Raw genomic sequence first — 15,805 nt, forward strand, 5'->3', positions numbered from 1 at the left:
TCCTACTTACAGAATAATGGATTCCAGCATTTTGCAATGACGGATGTTAGCCTAACTGGCCTATATTTTCCTGCTTTTTGTCCCCTCCTTGGAACAGCAGCAATATATTAGTGGTTTTCCAATTTGCTGGGACCTTTCCAGAATCTAGGGAATTTTGGAAGATTATAATTTGTGCATTATCTCGGCAAATACTTCTTTTAAGACCCTAAGACACAGGTGGGGGTAGTCCTGTGGCACGGTGGTCGAATCTCCAGGTTCAAGTCCTATTCGCCATGTAAGGTGCATTCATAACTTGGTTGATTATCAACCAGCAGAACCTTCTGATATGCCTACAGCAGGTAGTAAGTGTGGGCGAATCTCCTGATCAGCTAGAACCTGCAGAAGACAATGGCAAACTACTGTAGTATTTTGCCAAGCATAGCCATGGGCCAATATGTGGAGGTCTATTGTTGTCGACGCCCTCTTAGGGCATGGTAACTGAAGAGAGGATACAAGGGACGTGTTAGCCTTTGTTTTGTTAGTTTGCCTCGTATTTTTTATCCAGTAAAGTTTCTCCCTCCCATTTGTATGCTCAATTTCTGCTGTTATTAAGAGTCTACAGATATTGTATATCTATCTTCAAAGTTGCTGCAATTTTAGCTTGATCATGGTTTTTCTGGCTCTGCCTTATGTGACGAGAGAACCATTTTAATGAACCCGGTGTTACATTACGGACTGTTGAGGGCAGCTGATGGAAATGCTTGATTTTACTGAGAGAAAACATCAGGTTTAATCGCCGTGCTTATTCTGCACAGCAATAAAAACCTGTCATTCCAATTCCTATGCTAGTTCACTAAATATTGCTCTTCAAAAGAAAATAATCTTATTTTCTGGAGGGAAAAAATACTTGAACAATTTATCAGTATCTAGCAGGTAGTTGTTAAGAAGAAGGTTGTGTAAATTTAATTTGTTTTTCTAGTTTAAATACATTTTGTGTAATTCAACAAAGCAAGTACTGTCTCTAAGTTAGGGGATTCTATGCCAAAGTTAAATGAGAGGTTAAGATGTAATGCATGTTTGCCTGAGTAGTTGATTACAAACCACACATCCTGTGTTCCCCTATATGACACAGTACTGAATATACTGTAATTTAAAACAAAAACAGTCACAAAACATTGAACAACAGAAAATGGGAAAAACTTATTTGTGGAAACGACACCATTCAGTTGAGCATTAATGTATTCAGTTGTACAAGTGTTTTAATAATTAGAAACTATTTCAGAAAAGCAGAGCAATGGACATTATTTGTGAGGGGTAACAGCCCTCAATAACTTTTGACACTATAGATACCTGGCTTAATTAACAAAATTTTGTACAATCTCCTGTACCCACCTTAAATGGCATCAAGATGGACCTAGTTTTTCATTCACAAACTGATTATAGTGATCAATAAGTGTACATAATCCCCGTTTCCATATATACTCCTGATGTGGGCGATGCTGGCAAGACATTTATTGTCCATCACTAGTTACCCTCAAAAGTTGCTTTTTTTCAATTCCATTACTGTTCCACCCATGAAGAGCTGTATAGAAATAAAAACAGGAGATGCTGGATAAACTCAACAGGTCTGGCAGCATCTATGGAGAGAGTTGATGTTCCAAGTCCATATGACCCTTCTACAGACTCAGTTCTGTGTCAAATTAAGATGATTATCAAATGTATATTTCTGGATGCAAAACAGTAACATAGAGGCTTACCCTTTATATATTATTTGTAAACATTTGAAAATAATTAAGTTTCTGGATGGACATATTGGAATATGATGACTTCATTTAAATAAAATTTAAGCCTGTAAGCGGAAAGTTGCAGATTTTGATAACTAGTATCTCGTGGCTTATATATTTCCAGAATTCTTACTATTATTTCATAGTCAAAAGCTGGGAAACCACAACTGTATCTGGTTGTAAGCTGTTTATGGGGAGCTAGGCTGCTAGGTTATTTATACCTCTGAATGTGGACTGCTAGTTCATATCAGTTCATTGACTTACATTTGCCTGTTGCTGACTTTGTATAGCTTTAGCTTTACACTGAAGTAAATTTCTTTTCCCTCGTTCTTCCTGCTGTCCCATCATTAGTAACTTCTTTGAATGGAATGGTTAATATCTATCATGCCAAGCTCTACATATCTGGTTCTGTTTCAAAGAAGCAGTCGCATTGCTCGTTCACAAGGTTGTCGTAATTGTTTTCGAAAAATGTTATGTGGCTAATGAATACTAACCAAATCCATTTATGCAGGACCAAACCAGTCAATGGGGATTTTCGAAAAGATCAACATAGAGAGCGAAGTCGTAGTCCAATAGAACGTGCTGCAGTGTCAACCATGAGCCATCTCAGCAATCATGCCTATGCTGGCATAGGACTACCAAGTATGTCAATGGAACAGCCTCTAGCACTGACCAAAAATAGCTTGGATGCAACTAGGACAGTCAGCATTGGTGTGGAACGACAGCAGGTATAAATGCTGAACTTTTGGTTGGTTTTACTAAATATATATTATACAATTTTCCTTTTCTACTTTTTTTGCAACTCTTGAGTTAGAGGTCAGCTATGCTTGTGCTACGACAGATTGGTGATGTGTTCTTGGGCCTCTAGAATTGACTCATCTTTACACTCTGCAAATGTACCCCAGGTTGGTTGGGGAAGGAGGGCAACATTCCTTTTGGGAGAATTGGAAAAATGAACTGGTGTGCTGCATTCAGTAGTCTATCTGGTGCAAATTGATGAGTTTTGTTGCATTTGTTATCAAGAATAATTAACTTGTCTTTAACTATTTCTCTAGTCAATCTTTTATTTTTTAATGCACAAAAAATCATTTGATCTTTGTGTCACAGTACTGTCACAAAAGTAAAGCAGCAGAAACCTCTACCGAGATACTTTCCCAGGTATCTTCTGGAGACCAAAGCTGCACCATGCTGTTTACTTGGCAGGTTCGTAGTGCATTCACCTCTGAATCAGAAAGTCCCATGCCAGGACATAATCTAAGTTGGTGCATCGTTACCATTAAGGGAGTGCTGCTTTGTTAGAGAAGAAACTGAGGTGCACGGTCTACCTGTACAGATAGATCAGTGACTGCACTTCAGAAGTGACTCATTGAGTGTAAAGTGCTTTAGGACATTTCGAGGTTGTGAATATTACTATAGAAGTACAAATTCATTCTTTTCATAGCTGCTTGTAATTCACCCGCATAGTCCCAACAACGCAGCCTACTTAGCCTGCTTATACGAACCTTTTCTCGCTATTGGGCAAGTTGCCGTGTCAGAAATAAAAGTGGAGTTTTGCGACTTTCGAACACTTTGAGTTGTTTATGCATTGTTGGTTTCTTGGTTAATCTTGACAACAGATGTAACAAAGCTCGCTATTTTGCATCAGATAGACTACTGAATGCAGGACACAGTTCAGTTTTGTAATTCTCCCAAAAGTGATGCCCTTATTCCCCACTCAATCTGGGTGAGGGGTGCATTTGCAGAATGTAAAGATGAGTCTATTCAAATGGCCTGAGAGCACATCACTAATCTACCTTAGCGCAAGCATAACTTGCCTCAAGGCTGAGATAAACTAATCAGTAAGGGAATCAAGGATTATGGGGGTAAGGCAGGAAAGTGGAGTTTTTGATTAAATGGATTGGTCATGATATAATTGAATGGCGGAGCAGCCTCGCTGGGCCGAATAGCCTACTTCTACTCCTATGTCCTTGGTTTGTGCTATCTGCCATGTCATGTAAATGGGATGGATTTTGCTGCTGTCTCCATATGTTGGGGGGGCAGAATTATTTCTATTAGAATTTGTCCAAATAAGGGGAGGGCAATCAAAGCCATTTTATTTTAAGCTTGAGAATTTGCTATTTTTAAATCAAAAATCCTCTCTATAAGAGTGTAATACTCTGCCAACATGGTCACCTCACTGAAAGCATGTGGTACTTGAAGGGATGTCATTATGGTGCATCATGATGACCACATTCAGTCCCAGTGTAACAAAGTACTGAGTGATTTTTAAACTGGTTATTATTATATTTCCCCTATCTCCAAATCAATTTCATGAACACCGCTTAATTCAAATGTACAAAGTGATGCGTTTTCTGAAGCAAATTAAAAAGAAATGCTGCACCCTTAGAGGTGGGGTTAAACTAAGGCACCGTCTACGGTCTCTAGTGGACATAAACTCCGACTACTACTCTTCATGGAACCTTAGGGGAATTCTCTGGCGTCCTGGCCAACATTTATTTCTCAACCAAAGTAATTAAATCACCAGCTCACTCTTATTGGTGTTTAGGCGCATTGGGATAAATTTTGTTTTGGGATGTTCTTGTGCCCAAAATGCATGACCCAACTAGTGGGCACCTGAACCAAGAGGATAAATGAAAATCGCTTCTTGGACATTATTAGTGTATTGAGTTGCCATTATTGATCATGCCAAGTAATGGACCTCTGGTAATTCCCAGGGAGGTGGTGAGAGGTTGTGCATAAGTGGGAATCGTAAAATCCAGCAGAGTCAGGAAAGTACCCCTTGCTCTGCCAAATTCACACACGTTATTTTAAAATTAAAGCAATGTTACTATCTACCTATTTGGGTGGTGGTCGGTGGAGCAGCTGAAAACCCCCGAGTGGGACAGGCTCATTGCTGATTAATTTCTGGACAGGTTCCTCCGATGTCATTGACCTCTTATGGGGTCCAAGACCTGTTTTAGTTATTTGCCGAGGCTGCCTTTAAAAAAAAAAATCTCACAGGTTTAGTAGTGGGATTAATGCCTGCGCAGCGCTGCTAATAAATCAGTGTGTGCACAAAAAATAGACAGTGTAAATTATATTCTACCCACTTGTGTGCAGATTGCCTCATGTGTTTCACTTCATTGCAGCACTAACTGAAGTGCTTTGTTCTGAAGTGCTTTGGGAGATACTGAGGTTGTGAAAGATGCTACGGAAGTTTGTTCTTTAACACTTAATTTTACTAATGCTAATTTATTCAATCCATATTGGTTTCCAACTATAAATGTAGCATATCAGTAGGCTCCAGCTGGTAATTTTGGAAATTGAAAAAAATCTAGTACTTGTTCTTGATGCCACCGAGGTTCCTTTTGTGGCCTTGAATTTAGCCTGTAAGCATTTGTGAGAGAGACCAGAGGAAAATAAAATAAACTGCGACCTGTTCAGGCAAATAATGCTGCACTCAGTAAAACCATAGTTTTCATACTTTTTGTCTGGGAGTCTCTCTTCTCAGCTTTTGAAATAAAATTTTGTCTAATAAAGGACACACAAAATTGCAAAATGTTTCTTGATGTATAACAACAGAAACAGTTTTCTGCCGAGAAAGGTCTTAACACTTCTTCACACTCTTAGTACAGCCCAGATTACTTTGCTTTGTTAGATTTATTTTAAAGTGCTGTCACTTGAGGGAAATTGGCACAGTTTTTTGCACCATAAGATCCTGCAAGCAGCAATGAATGAACAGCCCTATAATCTGTGATACTGGATCAGAGAAAGACCTTGGTCAACATGCTAAGGAACTTTGCCTGCTGTGTGATCTTTTAACATTCACCTGAGCTCGTAGACATAGAAGTTTTGGTTCAGTGTCATCTGATGTCACTTCCAACAGTGCAGCACACCATCTCATCCCAGCTAATGCACCCAACTCCCTAATGGGACCTAAAGTCAAATCTTTTGACTCACACTTAACACTTGTCCAAAAAAAATTAGCAAAAGTATAGCTTCGAGTCCTGCTAATGTTTCTTTAAAAAAATACAATTAATGGAGAAGTCGGTTTTTACATTGGCACTGAAAATGCCATTTTATAATTTCGAACTACAATGCATTACATTCAGGGTTTTGAATTTTCCTATAACTAAGTAATATTAGCTATTATTACTAAGCATTAGGTCTTTGACAGATCATTGGAAGTGTACTAACGCACTGTTTTGTCCATCCAGAATCGCCCATCGGTAATTACATGTGCATCTGGTAACAATCGTAACTGCAACCTTTCCCACTGCCCTATTGCTCACAGCGGTTGTATTCCAGCAATGCCCCCAAGCTACAGGAGACCCTCAAATTGTAAGTTGCATTTCAGTGATGTTTATGTAAACAATCTAACTCGATCCAGTCATGCCCTGAAGGTCTGTGTTTTTATTTTTATTAAATACATTATTCTCCATCTGCACAGCTTTCCCTTGATCGTTTCAGCACTTGCCCTTCAAGTAAAGGGGCCTCATTTGAACAGAAGTGAAACAAATTTTTTAAGTTTTGCATTATTAACTTGGTGCAGATCTCATCAAATATTTGGTGCAGTTCTAAATTGTTTCTGCACTTTGCTGCAGAATGTAGTGGCAACTGTACATGGCAAATTTGGATTCTGAATAGACCCAACAACTGGCGACAATATGGTACTGTAGTGCCAAGTGAATGTGAATTAACAAAGAGTCCTCACTGCAACTGGGCTTCAGCTCAAGCCAATATAGGTCATGAGAAACGATCTTTTATATTTCTCCTGTGGCTTTCAGCTTGCACTGTTGTTTCAACACACCCACTGTAGAAAGAAAATGGTGTTCTCATCAAAATTGAAGTACAATTTAAGTGATTATCAGGAAATCATTTTTCTACTAAGTGCTCTTTTTTAATCCTTCCATAGAAAAAGTTAACTTACTTTGTGTATAGTTTTCAAATGAGCAAGCTGTACTGAAAAGTGCAGCTGTACAATCATTAATTATATACCACTGCAAATTACAGAAGAACAGCAGGTGCCATCTTTTTTTATTAGTGTCACAAGTAGGCTTACATTAACACTGCAATGAAGTTACTGTGAAAATCCCCTAGTCGCCACATTCCGGCACCTGTTCGGATACACTGAGGGAGAATTTTAGCGTGGCCAATGCATCTAACCAGCACATCTTTCGGACTGTGGGAGGAAACCGGAGCACCCGGAGGAAACCCACGCAGAAACTGAGAACGGTCACCCAAGCCGGAAATCGAACAAGTGTCCCTGGCGCTGTGAGGCAGCAGTGCTAACCACTGTGGCACCCATCTTATCTTATCACATAAACGGATGGTATCCAGTTACATGGAACATGTTTCCACTGTAACATGATAAAAAGTCATATAATTTCACCAGTGTGAAAAGTGCCTGATATCTCACCACCACCCACCTCGCAGCTAGTGAAAATGGGGAAATGCCTTCTCTTTGAATGTTGATAGCACTGTGCGTTACTCATCAGGCGATGTACTTTTTGGAGTAACTTCTTACAAAGTGTCTCCTTTTATACTCGGCCCCTATCAATACTTTCTTTTTCCTCCCCTCTCATTTCATTTTTCCCTTTTCCGATTTGTTGTATAATATGTTGCCTGTAGGAATCTAATTGTCAATGTGTATGGTCATTTTGAGGATTTTACTTCACTTGCCATGGGCTGCTCTACACCTGATTAGGATTTTTATATTTTGGTGCAACTCACTAGTTTAGGCTGAGTTTGCTGTTAAGGAGAGGAATTAGGTCGACTTAGTCTGGCTATTTCAAATAATATTGTCATGAGCATAAAATGCAAGATAGTTTCTGCCGATTAGGATAAAGGCAACTTGAGATCTAATTAAGCAAACAACTGGTTGTTCATTACAAGAACATTGAATTGTTAACTTAGAGTGATAGCATGAAGTAGACTGTGGTTATACAGCACAAGTCTAGCACCTCCAGGATACCATCAGTCCACCACAGCGAAAAAAAAAAAGCAGTCATGTTCTACACATAGGTTATAAAGGTAATTCTTACTGTAGTTAATTTTCAACCTAGCTTATCCATTTCAACAGACATATTCTGACATAAAGCTGGTGGAATTATAGACCAAAGCATTTGGGTTGCATCCAAAACAAACTTCTGTTCTAGTTATGTCAGCAGTTTACTTTGGTTTCCACCAGAAAATCTGGATAAATGGAAGAACTCTTGATGCTGAGTTTTATCCAGTGTGCAAACTTCACACCTTCACACTGTTCAATCCAGATGAGGTGAGGCAAATTGGTCATTTTTTTTAAACAAGCTAGCACAAGTTTTATGATGTATACAATTTCACTGAGAATTTAACCTCCATAAATAGCTTTACTGAATAAGATGCTGGGAAGAAAGTTTGATTTGTGCCATGTGTATCATTGCCAAACTATTTTGCCTTTCATTGCACCCCTTAAGTACAATTTTGCAACTCTGTCCAAGTAATGAATGTATATAGGTTTAATATTAACTTCAACTTTATAATTTTACATTTCTGTAGTAAAATATTTAAATTATCTAATTTGAATGAGGTGACTTGACTTAAATGTATTTAACATGCTAATGGGTGTCCTGTAATGTTGCATGCAAGGAATCAAATCAAGAAAAAGCGTAGTCTCTAGACAAAAGACTTGAGTGTCAGATAATTTGATCAGGGCATGCAGACATAATTCTATTATTTTAAGGTCTTGTGTTTTGAACTTGGCATACATTAGAAATATAAAATTATTGATCGAAAATTACATTGGAAACTTCCTATGTATACCTATCGCCCTAAATCTTGCTATCACTGGTAATACTGCAGTGTCTCCATTGTTGGAAGAGTTTAATTACAGCACATCGTTGCATTTCACACTGGATTTAGGAGTATATAATAGAAAAGTGTATAAGTATATAAAGTATATAATAAATCTTTAGTAAGATTTTTAGTAGCATAGTATACAAACTGGTTGCTCTCTGCAGGTTTGCATACAGCAAAGTTGGTGAATAGAATCTGTTGCCTCTGTTAGATTATCTGTTTGCTTTATTTCTGTCAAACTCTTTCTTCACCTCAACTACATTTGTTTTTCTGTTTGCTTCTCCCATGTGACCTGCTTTCCTCTCTCCATTGCTTCCCAGTGGCAAGTAATGGGTGGCATGACAAAAGGGCATAATAGTGGCATAATAGTGTTACTGAGAGCTGCAAATTTTTTTTTTACAATGGTATTTGCAAAATTGGGGGGGTTGGGGCTGACTATTTATAATTTGAGAGGGAGGCAGAAGTGAGTAGGGCCGATTAGGCAAGAGTAAAGTCAGGAGTGAGGTTGGCAGGTATTTAGTGGAGTGGAGTTGGTCTTACAAGCCAGGACTTGAATTAAAATTATAGATGGCAAACAGAGGGGAGCTAACAAAAATGAAATTTTTGTGTTGGGGTATAGCTAGTCAGGCAGAGGTTGAATCAGGAGAAAGATTGCATCACTGAAGAGGGGGGACTCGACAGTGGAAAGCGATGAAGCAGAAGCATGTGCTGATAATGGCTAGAAGGATTTGGGTTGGGATTGCAAGGCAGCAGGCATTTAAGGGGTTGAATCTGATGTATGGTACAGTTGGCAACAGGGTGGATGTGATTGCTGAGGTAACGTGCTATTTTGAAAGGGGGATGAGCTCACATTCCTTTTTGAAATTGAATGACGTTTTTCAGAAATTTGCCTACAATGTTGAACTTCTGGCATTTTTAAATGCTGCTCTGTTGTCCTTGTGTGACAACTCAGAGTTTTAGCTTCCTGATCCTGCAAAGTGAAGTTTGCAGCTTTAAATGCCCCATGTTTTTGAAATGTTGGCCTGCTCCATTCCCTCTTTCCCTGATGCCTAATTTGCAGGGACAAGAGAAACTGGTCAGCATTTCATAAGATAACTGTGGCAAAAGGTAAAGAAGCAGGAGGACATGAGTCTATAACGAGAAGGCAGGAGGTGGTGTGAGAGCCTAAAATCAAGGAACAATGGAAGGAGCCAGTGGAAAGCTTGGATTGGAGCCCACAGCTACTACAGGCCTTTGATCAGGAAGTAGAAATGGCTGTCAGAATTGACTAAAAATGGATACACCTTGAGTAAATGGGCATTAAGTTAGCTGCACAGAAAGAAAAACCGATGAAAACAAATGTATTAAATTATTCTGGCATTGAATAAATAAATCGGATAAAAATCACCTGCCATCTAGTGTTGGGAGGATAGATTAAAAATAACCAGCTTTTATTCCCCTCACTTTGCTCAGTGCATGATACAATCATGACATAGTAAATGTGACAATGGGCAGAGTCATGTGGGTATGTGTGTGCATGAAGAAAAATGATGACCGAGATGCAAATATATTCTCCTAATAAGCAACCGCAGACCCTGAATCAAGTATCCTTTGAGTTGAAATTCATGGTCTTACCACTCCCTATCTGTAACATCCATTAACACTTTGTGCTCCTACTGTCCAGCTGCTGTTTTCTTCTGTTCATCACTGATGCCCGTGCCAATCAACCCTAAGCTCTGGAATTCCCCCTCTGAATGTATCCGTCCCTCTACCTTTCTTTCCTCCTTTAAGATGCTCTTTAAAACCAGTGTCTTGGCCAAGCTTTTCATCATTTGTCCTAATATCATCTTATGTAGATTGGTGTTAGTTTTTGTTTGACGTTCCTACGAAGTGTCTTGGAACAATTGACTATGTTTAAAGACACTCCATACGTGCAAGTTGTTGTCTGTACAAAGTAAGCTTGATACTTTTTGTTAAAATGGTAGCAAGATGAAGTGCATTGAGTATGGGACTACAGCTAGCAGTTGTTAGGTCAGATTGTCCTAGGCTGACTTTGCTCATCTCAAACCCTTCATTCCCTCCTCACCATCCATCTCTCATTCCTCACCACCACCCCCCATGTTGCCAGAACTAACTGTCTCATCTCTCCTTTGAAAATCCATTCTCCCAGTGATTTCAGGCCTGACATCTCCCAACCTCTTTCCCCTCGTGTTAATAAGTAAATTCCTCTTCAGTTCCAACCCTAAGTGGAGAGTTGTGGATCCATAACTCTGTCTCTCGGTCAGCTCAGATCTTGAGACCTCCACCTTCCACGTTGATGCCAGATGACTCAGCAGCTGTGCATCCCCCCACCACTCCCCAATACTCCTTAGCTCGGACACAGCCTCCTCTTGCTTGGACCTAAAGTTACCTCCACCTCGTGCCCCCCATAGCACTGCCCCTAGATATTGGGACCCCTGTCCAATTAATGTCAGTGATAGGGTTCTTCTTCCCCTACTCTGAGACGGTTAACATGCAAGCTGTTGCTACATATGAGGATTTTCCTTGGAACAAACACCTTGAAAGAGCAGTCACTGGGGATCCTCAATCCCACAATTCACAGATAGACAGAACTCTTCTGTCTATTTTTGCCCGGGGGTGATGGGCAACTCAGTCTGGCAACATGAGAAGGGTAGTGGGGTGGTGATAGGCAATGCTTACCCTCCAATCTGGTCTCAACAGCCCTCTGCGGTTTCTGTACTCCACTACTGTAAATTTCAAAACATCTCTGCTACCAAATTTGGGCTCCATTTCTTTGCTATTAAACCCTGCACCTTGCTGTAGTTGTTCCAAATCCCTTGTCTAATACAGCAAATTCTTTTGTACACCTTTTTTAGTTCTCCCAACCACAGAATCCCCCGGAAAGCTGTGCCACCTGCTGTCACCAAAGCCCAGGATCTCTTCCCTGACATTCTCCTAAAGCTCGAAGGTCTTTGTATTCCTTTACTCAGTGCCATTAAACACCAGTCTCCTAAACTTCCTTTGAAAAGAAAATGCTGAGTGGACCACTTCTTAAGTAGAACTCACTTTCAAAAAGGTTAAGAGCTAAAATTGAATACACGAGTAAAGAAATATATAATCACGGCAGTTTTCATGGGCAAATGGACAGCGATGGAATTTGATCCCAAAATCTGAGAGCACCTTGTTAAAAGAAATGAAATTTGACTTGACCATTCACTGTAAATCAGGATTCTTAGTTTGTTGTGTAGCAAAACCACATTATTGGAAAATGTTGTAACCTCCTCCAGTTGATGGAGCAATGCCATGGAAGATTGAACATTGTCTGTGAATTTCTTTATTGTGTTTATATAAGCTGCAAACAAGTTCAAAGGAAAAAGAATCCTGTTTTCTAATGTTGATTTTATAGATTTCACCGACTGCTTGAATTTTTTTATTCCACTGCCCTCCCACCATTTTCCCCTGTTTCTCAAGTACTGACAGCAATGACTCCTTTTTTAAGTCTGATCGCAGCTGTATATTATTTCACATGTGTCCAATGACAGACAGACTGAATATAGGCTAGGGTGAGCCAGAGCCTCTAGAAGATCTACAATCTTAAGTGTCCTCTGGCTTCGAGAAGCTAGCGCAAAACAACATACACAACCAGTTCTTGTATGCACCACTTGCGGTCTGGAAACAAATTATTCTCAAGGAGGTATTGGCATAGAGAGAGGGGCTAGAATTTATGTACTGTTCAATCCGCCATCCCCGGACTTGTTTGTTCTTGATTGGTGAAGTCCGCTCAAAATATCATCACAATCAACAACAAAGCATTAGTAGATGGAATTCAGAGCAGGCTTCTATTAAGGAAAATACCCATTACAACACTGCTCAGAACAGGATAATTGTTGTAATCAACAGTTGGAAGATGGTTTTGGTACAGTGCTGTTTGTAATTAAGTGTTTGATGTTATTCCATAATGGCAAATGTATAGGCGGAATTTTCTGGCTGTGCTTGCCCCAAGGCTGGAAAATCCCACCCGAAGTCAACAGACCTTTGCATGATCCATGTCCCGCGCGCTATGATTCCCATGGCGGGCGGGACGGGAAAAATCCCACTCATGATTTGTAATGAGTGCCTCCTTCGTAAAGTTAAGCTATTACAGGATATGGAGCAAAGGTAGGTATATGGAATTAGGTTACAGATCAATTGAGGAATTAAATGGCCTACTGCTATTCGTGAGTGGATAGTGTGTGAAGCTTAAGTGACCGTAACAGATATTTTCATTGTTGGTAATTCGGATTTTTTTCATTATAGTAGGAACAAAATTTGAGAAAAGCTTACTTTAATTTGACATGATTCCTCTCAATACCGCCCTCTACTAACTTTTAAATTTTTTTGTGTTTTTGTTACAGCCTCCATAACTACTAATACAACTTGTGATCCTGTTGTGGAGGAACACTTTCGCCGAAGCCTTGGAGAGAGGTACAAGCAACCAGAGCCTGTGACAAATTCGGTTTCTATCACAGGGTCAGTAGATGATCACTTTGCCAAAGCTCTTGGAGAAACATGGCTTCAAATCAAGGCTGCCAAAGATGGAGTTTCAAGCAGCCCTGATTCTGGCTCAAGAAGAGGACAGTCCTCCCCTTCATCCCACATGGTCAATCACAATCACTCCCCTTCAGTCGTTTCATGAAGAGCGGACCACGTTGCATTCTGTGCTGAGTGAAATGCATGGTTTGACTGAGCTTGAACACTGCTAAAATAAGTGGGGAGGGTGATTTTTTTTTTTAACTAGACACTTTTGTGTATTTGCTTAGCATTTGCAAAAGGGTGCCCTAAAAAAAAATAGCAGGAACTATTCATATAAATTGTATGATGTAGCATCCTAATCTCCTGCCTCAGTTACCAAAGAAACCTCTGATGCAATTCTGCTGCCCCAAAAAGCCATGTTAGGATTGGTTGACCCAAACGCTTTGGCCTCTGCTAGTTCCTTTGACTAGAGTGTGTGTGGTTTGCTTACATTGCTTTTCTGTTATGTAATTTTGTATGTTTATATACTTGAAAAGAACTGTATGTCTGATTTGCACTATTGGGGAGTGGTGAGGTTGCTTGTCAACTTTACATCAGATTTTCTTGTTTTGTTAGATGGCAGACTGCTGACAATGAGGGCTTAGTATGATATATATTGCGCTTTACAGAGGCAAAACAGCTTTGGAAGGGAAAGTCTCATACAGGTATTAGCCTTTCTCTAGCTTCAGATTACATTTTGTGCTTGGTGCTCACAACTGGACTGCATTTGTTGTCAAAGAACACGGGCATTTTGTTTTCCTACACCCTTCATCTGTATTTGTCAGCTTGTTCAAATAGATTTGAGATATGAAGGTCAATAGTGCTTCTATTAAAGTAGCTGCATGATTTAAAAAAAAATAGCTGGTATCTATATTGTATAGGCGTAATGAAAATTAATACTAGAGCTTTTTCTTCAGAATTGTAGTTTATTTTCATCAATAACAGTCCTAGATACTTACTGCTGGTACAGTTTTACTCAATGACATTTAAGCATGTATTCACACTGGTAGAAGCCAGCAAAAGAGGATAGCCTCAGGAAAGGCCCGCGTATAATATTCAGTAGATTATAAATTCCATGGTACAGGCAGCAATAGCTTTGTGCATGACTGAATAATCAATGCATAACAACCTGCTTAATAAAGAGGAACTCCCATAATTTCTGTAAAATCAGACTAAAATTTACAGTTAAGCAAGTCATGACTTTATTTGAAACAGAGAGAAATGCTTGGCTTTAATGTGGTAATGCAGATTGTCATGGCTTGTGGAATACAACTTTAATTTTTTTTAATGCTTATTCTAGTCCTGTGCCAAGGTGTACATTCCTCCAATAGTATAATGCTATTTTGTTTGCTGTATTAATAGCTACTACTACTATTACTACTACTACTACTACTAGAGGCAGAGGTACAGAAAGCAGCTGCGTAATGCTTTATAGTTTCCCAATTTAGCCTTTGTCTTTGAGAAAGTCACACATGCCCATACATTCCGTCATCCCAGTAAAACAGTAAACATTTCATCGCCACCTTACTGGGTAGTTACCGCTTGTCTGCTTTGGCATTCAGTATCCTACTCTGTAGGAAAATCACTAAATGAACACTTTTTATATAGGTAACTATAAGACCATCATTACGCTGTGCGTAAAGAATGTACAAAAAAATTCGTAGGTATTTTTTGAGGAACAATTAATTTGTTAATGATATGTAGCTATTTAATTTTCCCTGTCCTTTTTGTTGTAATCATGCATTTTTTTTTGTTTGGAGAAAAAAGTTGATCTTTTTTGTTTGGTGTAGATTTGTCTGTTATAAGGTAAAAAGTGCAGGAACACAGTTATCTATGGAAACACTGCGTTAGCATTAATAGCCACTAGTTCATTACTGCTACAGGCTACTGAGCATTATAATGGTAGAAGGCTGTAGATGCTGTCTGTGGACTCTATGCGTCTGGTTACTTGGCTGTTTTTTTTAAAATGTGAGACAACTGAACAAGAATACAAACAACAATCCAGGGATTGTGGACTAATTATAAATTTCGTGGAGACTGCAAAACATTCTAAAATGTATAGACCAGGTTTGTCTACAATTTTTATTACTACAGAGAGCAGAAATGTCTACAGTGTACTTACTGTTAGTTTCAGTTTGTAAATTTGAACTCTATCCCTCTTGTTTGCGGCCTTGTTTCACCCAAAATGGAAAAAAGCTTTTGACAGGCCACTTTTTGTACTTAAAGTAGCCTCAAAGAACAATAAAGTGCTCTTAAATCATTTGTCTCGTGCAGTTTCATTGAGATTTGTTACCAGTTCTCTTTGGATCAGCAAGTGTGGGAAATATTGCAACCACGTTGAAAATTTAGTATGGTGGCAGCAGCAAAAAGTTGCAATCTTCCACTTCAAAATAAAATGTTACGATTGAGAGTGTCACTTCCTGACTGAAAATCCATTTGGTGTTTTTTACCTTTACTATTTTAAATCAATGGACAGTGAATGACCCAGATGTAAGTTGGAATCTTACCATATTTTTTCCAAGTGTCAGGCTCTGACTGAAAACCGGCATGTAACTCTCTGCACAGGTGAGTATTTAGTCCAGATTTTCAGGTACTGAGAGAGAAAAAAGAGTGAGTGGGTCTTTTGCAGTCAAGGCTGGTGGGGCAGGGCCTGATAGAGCCGGCAAGGCCTGCATCACCAACATCGGGGCCCAATTTTT

At 39.3% G+C, this 15,805-nt stretch overlaps 1 protein-coding gene across 3 annotated transcripts in view; it reads left to right on the top strand.

Moving 5' to 3' along the window:
* Window positions 1–15,368, top strand: part of vgll4b (vestigial-like family member 4b) — a 120,820-nt gene extending 105,452 nt beyond the window's left edge. For all 3 annotated transcript variants that reach the window (XM_078209730.1, XM_078209729.1, XM_078209728.1), the window contains 3 exons: window positions 2,275–2,491; window positions 5,960–6,083; window positions 12,950–15,368. In XM_078209730.1, the coding sequence (XP_078065856.1) occupies window positions 2,275–2,491; window positions 5,960–6,083; window positions 12,950–13,230 (622 nt within the window). In that variant the 3' untranslated portion in view covers window positions 13,231–15,368. The remainder of the gene's footprint in view (window positions 1–2,274; window positions 2,492–5,959; window positions 6,084–12,949) is intronic.
* Window positions 15,369–15,805: the final 437 nt, after the last annotated feature.

Source organism: Mustelus asterias, chromosome 3, assembly GCF_964213995.1.
Source record: "Mustelus asterias chromosome 3, sMusAst1.hap1.1, whole genome shotgun sequence".
Classification (NCBI taxonomy): Eukaryota; Metazoa; Chordata; class Chondrichthyes; order Carcharhiniformes; family Triakidae; genus Mustelus; species Mustelus asterias.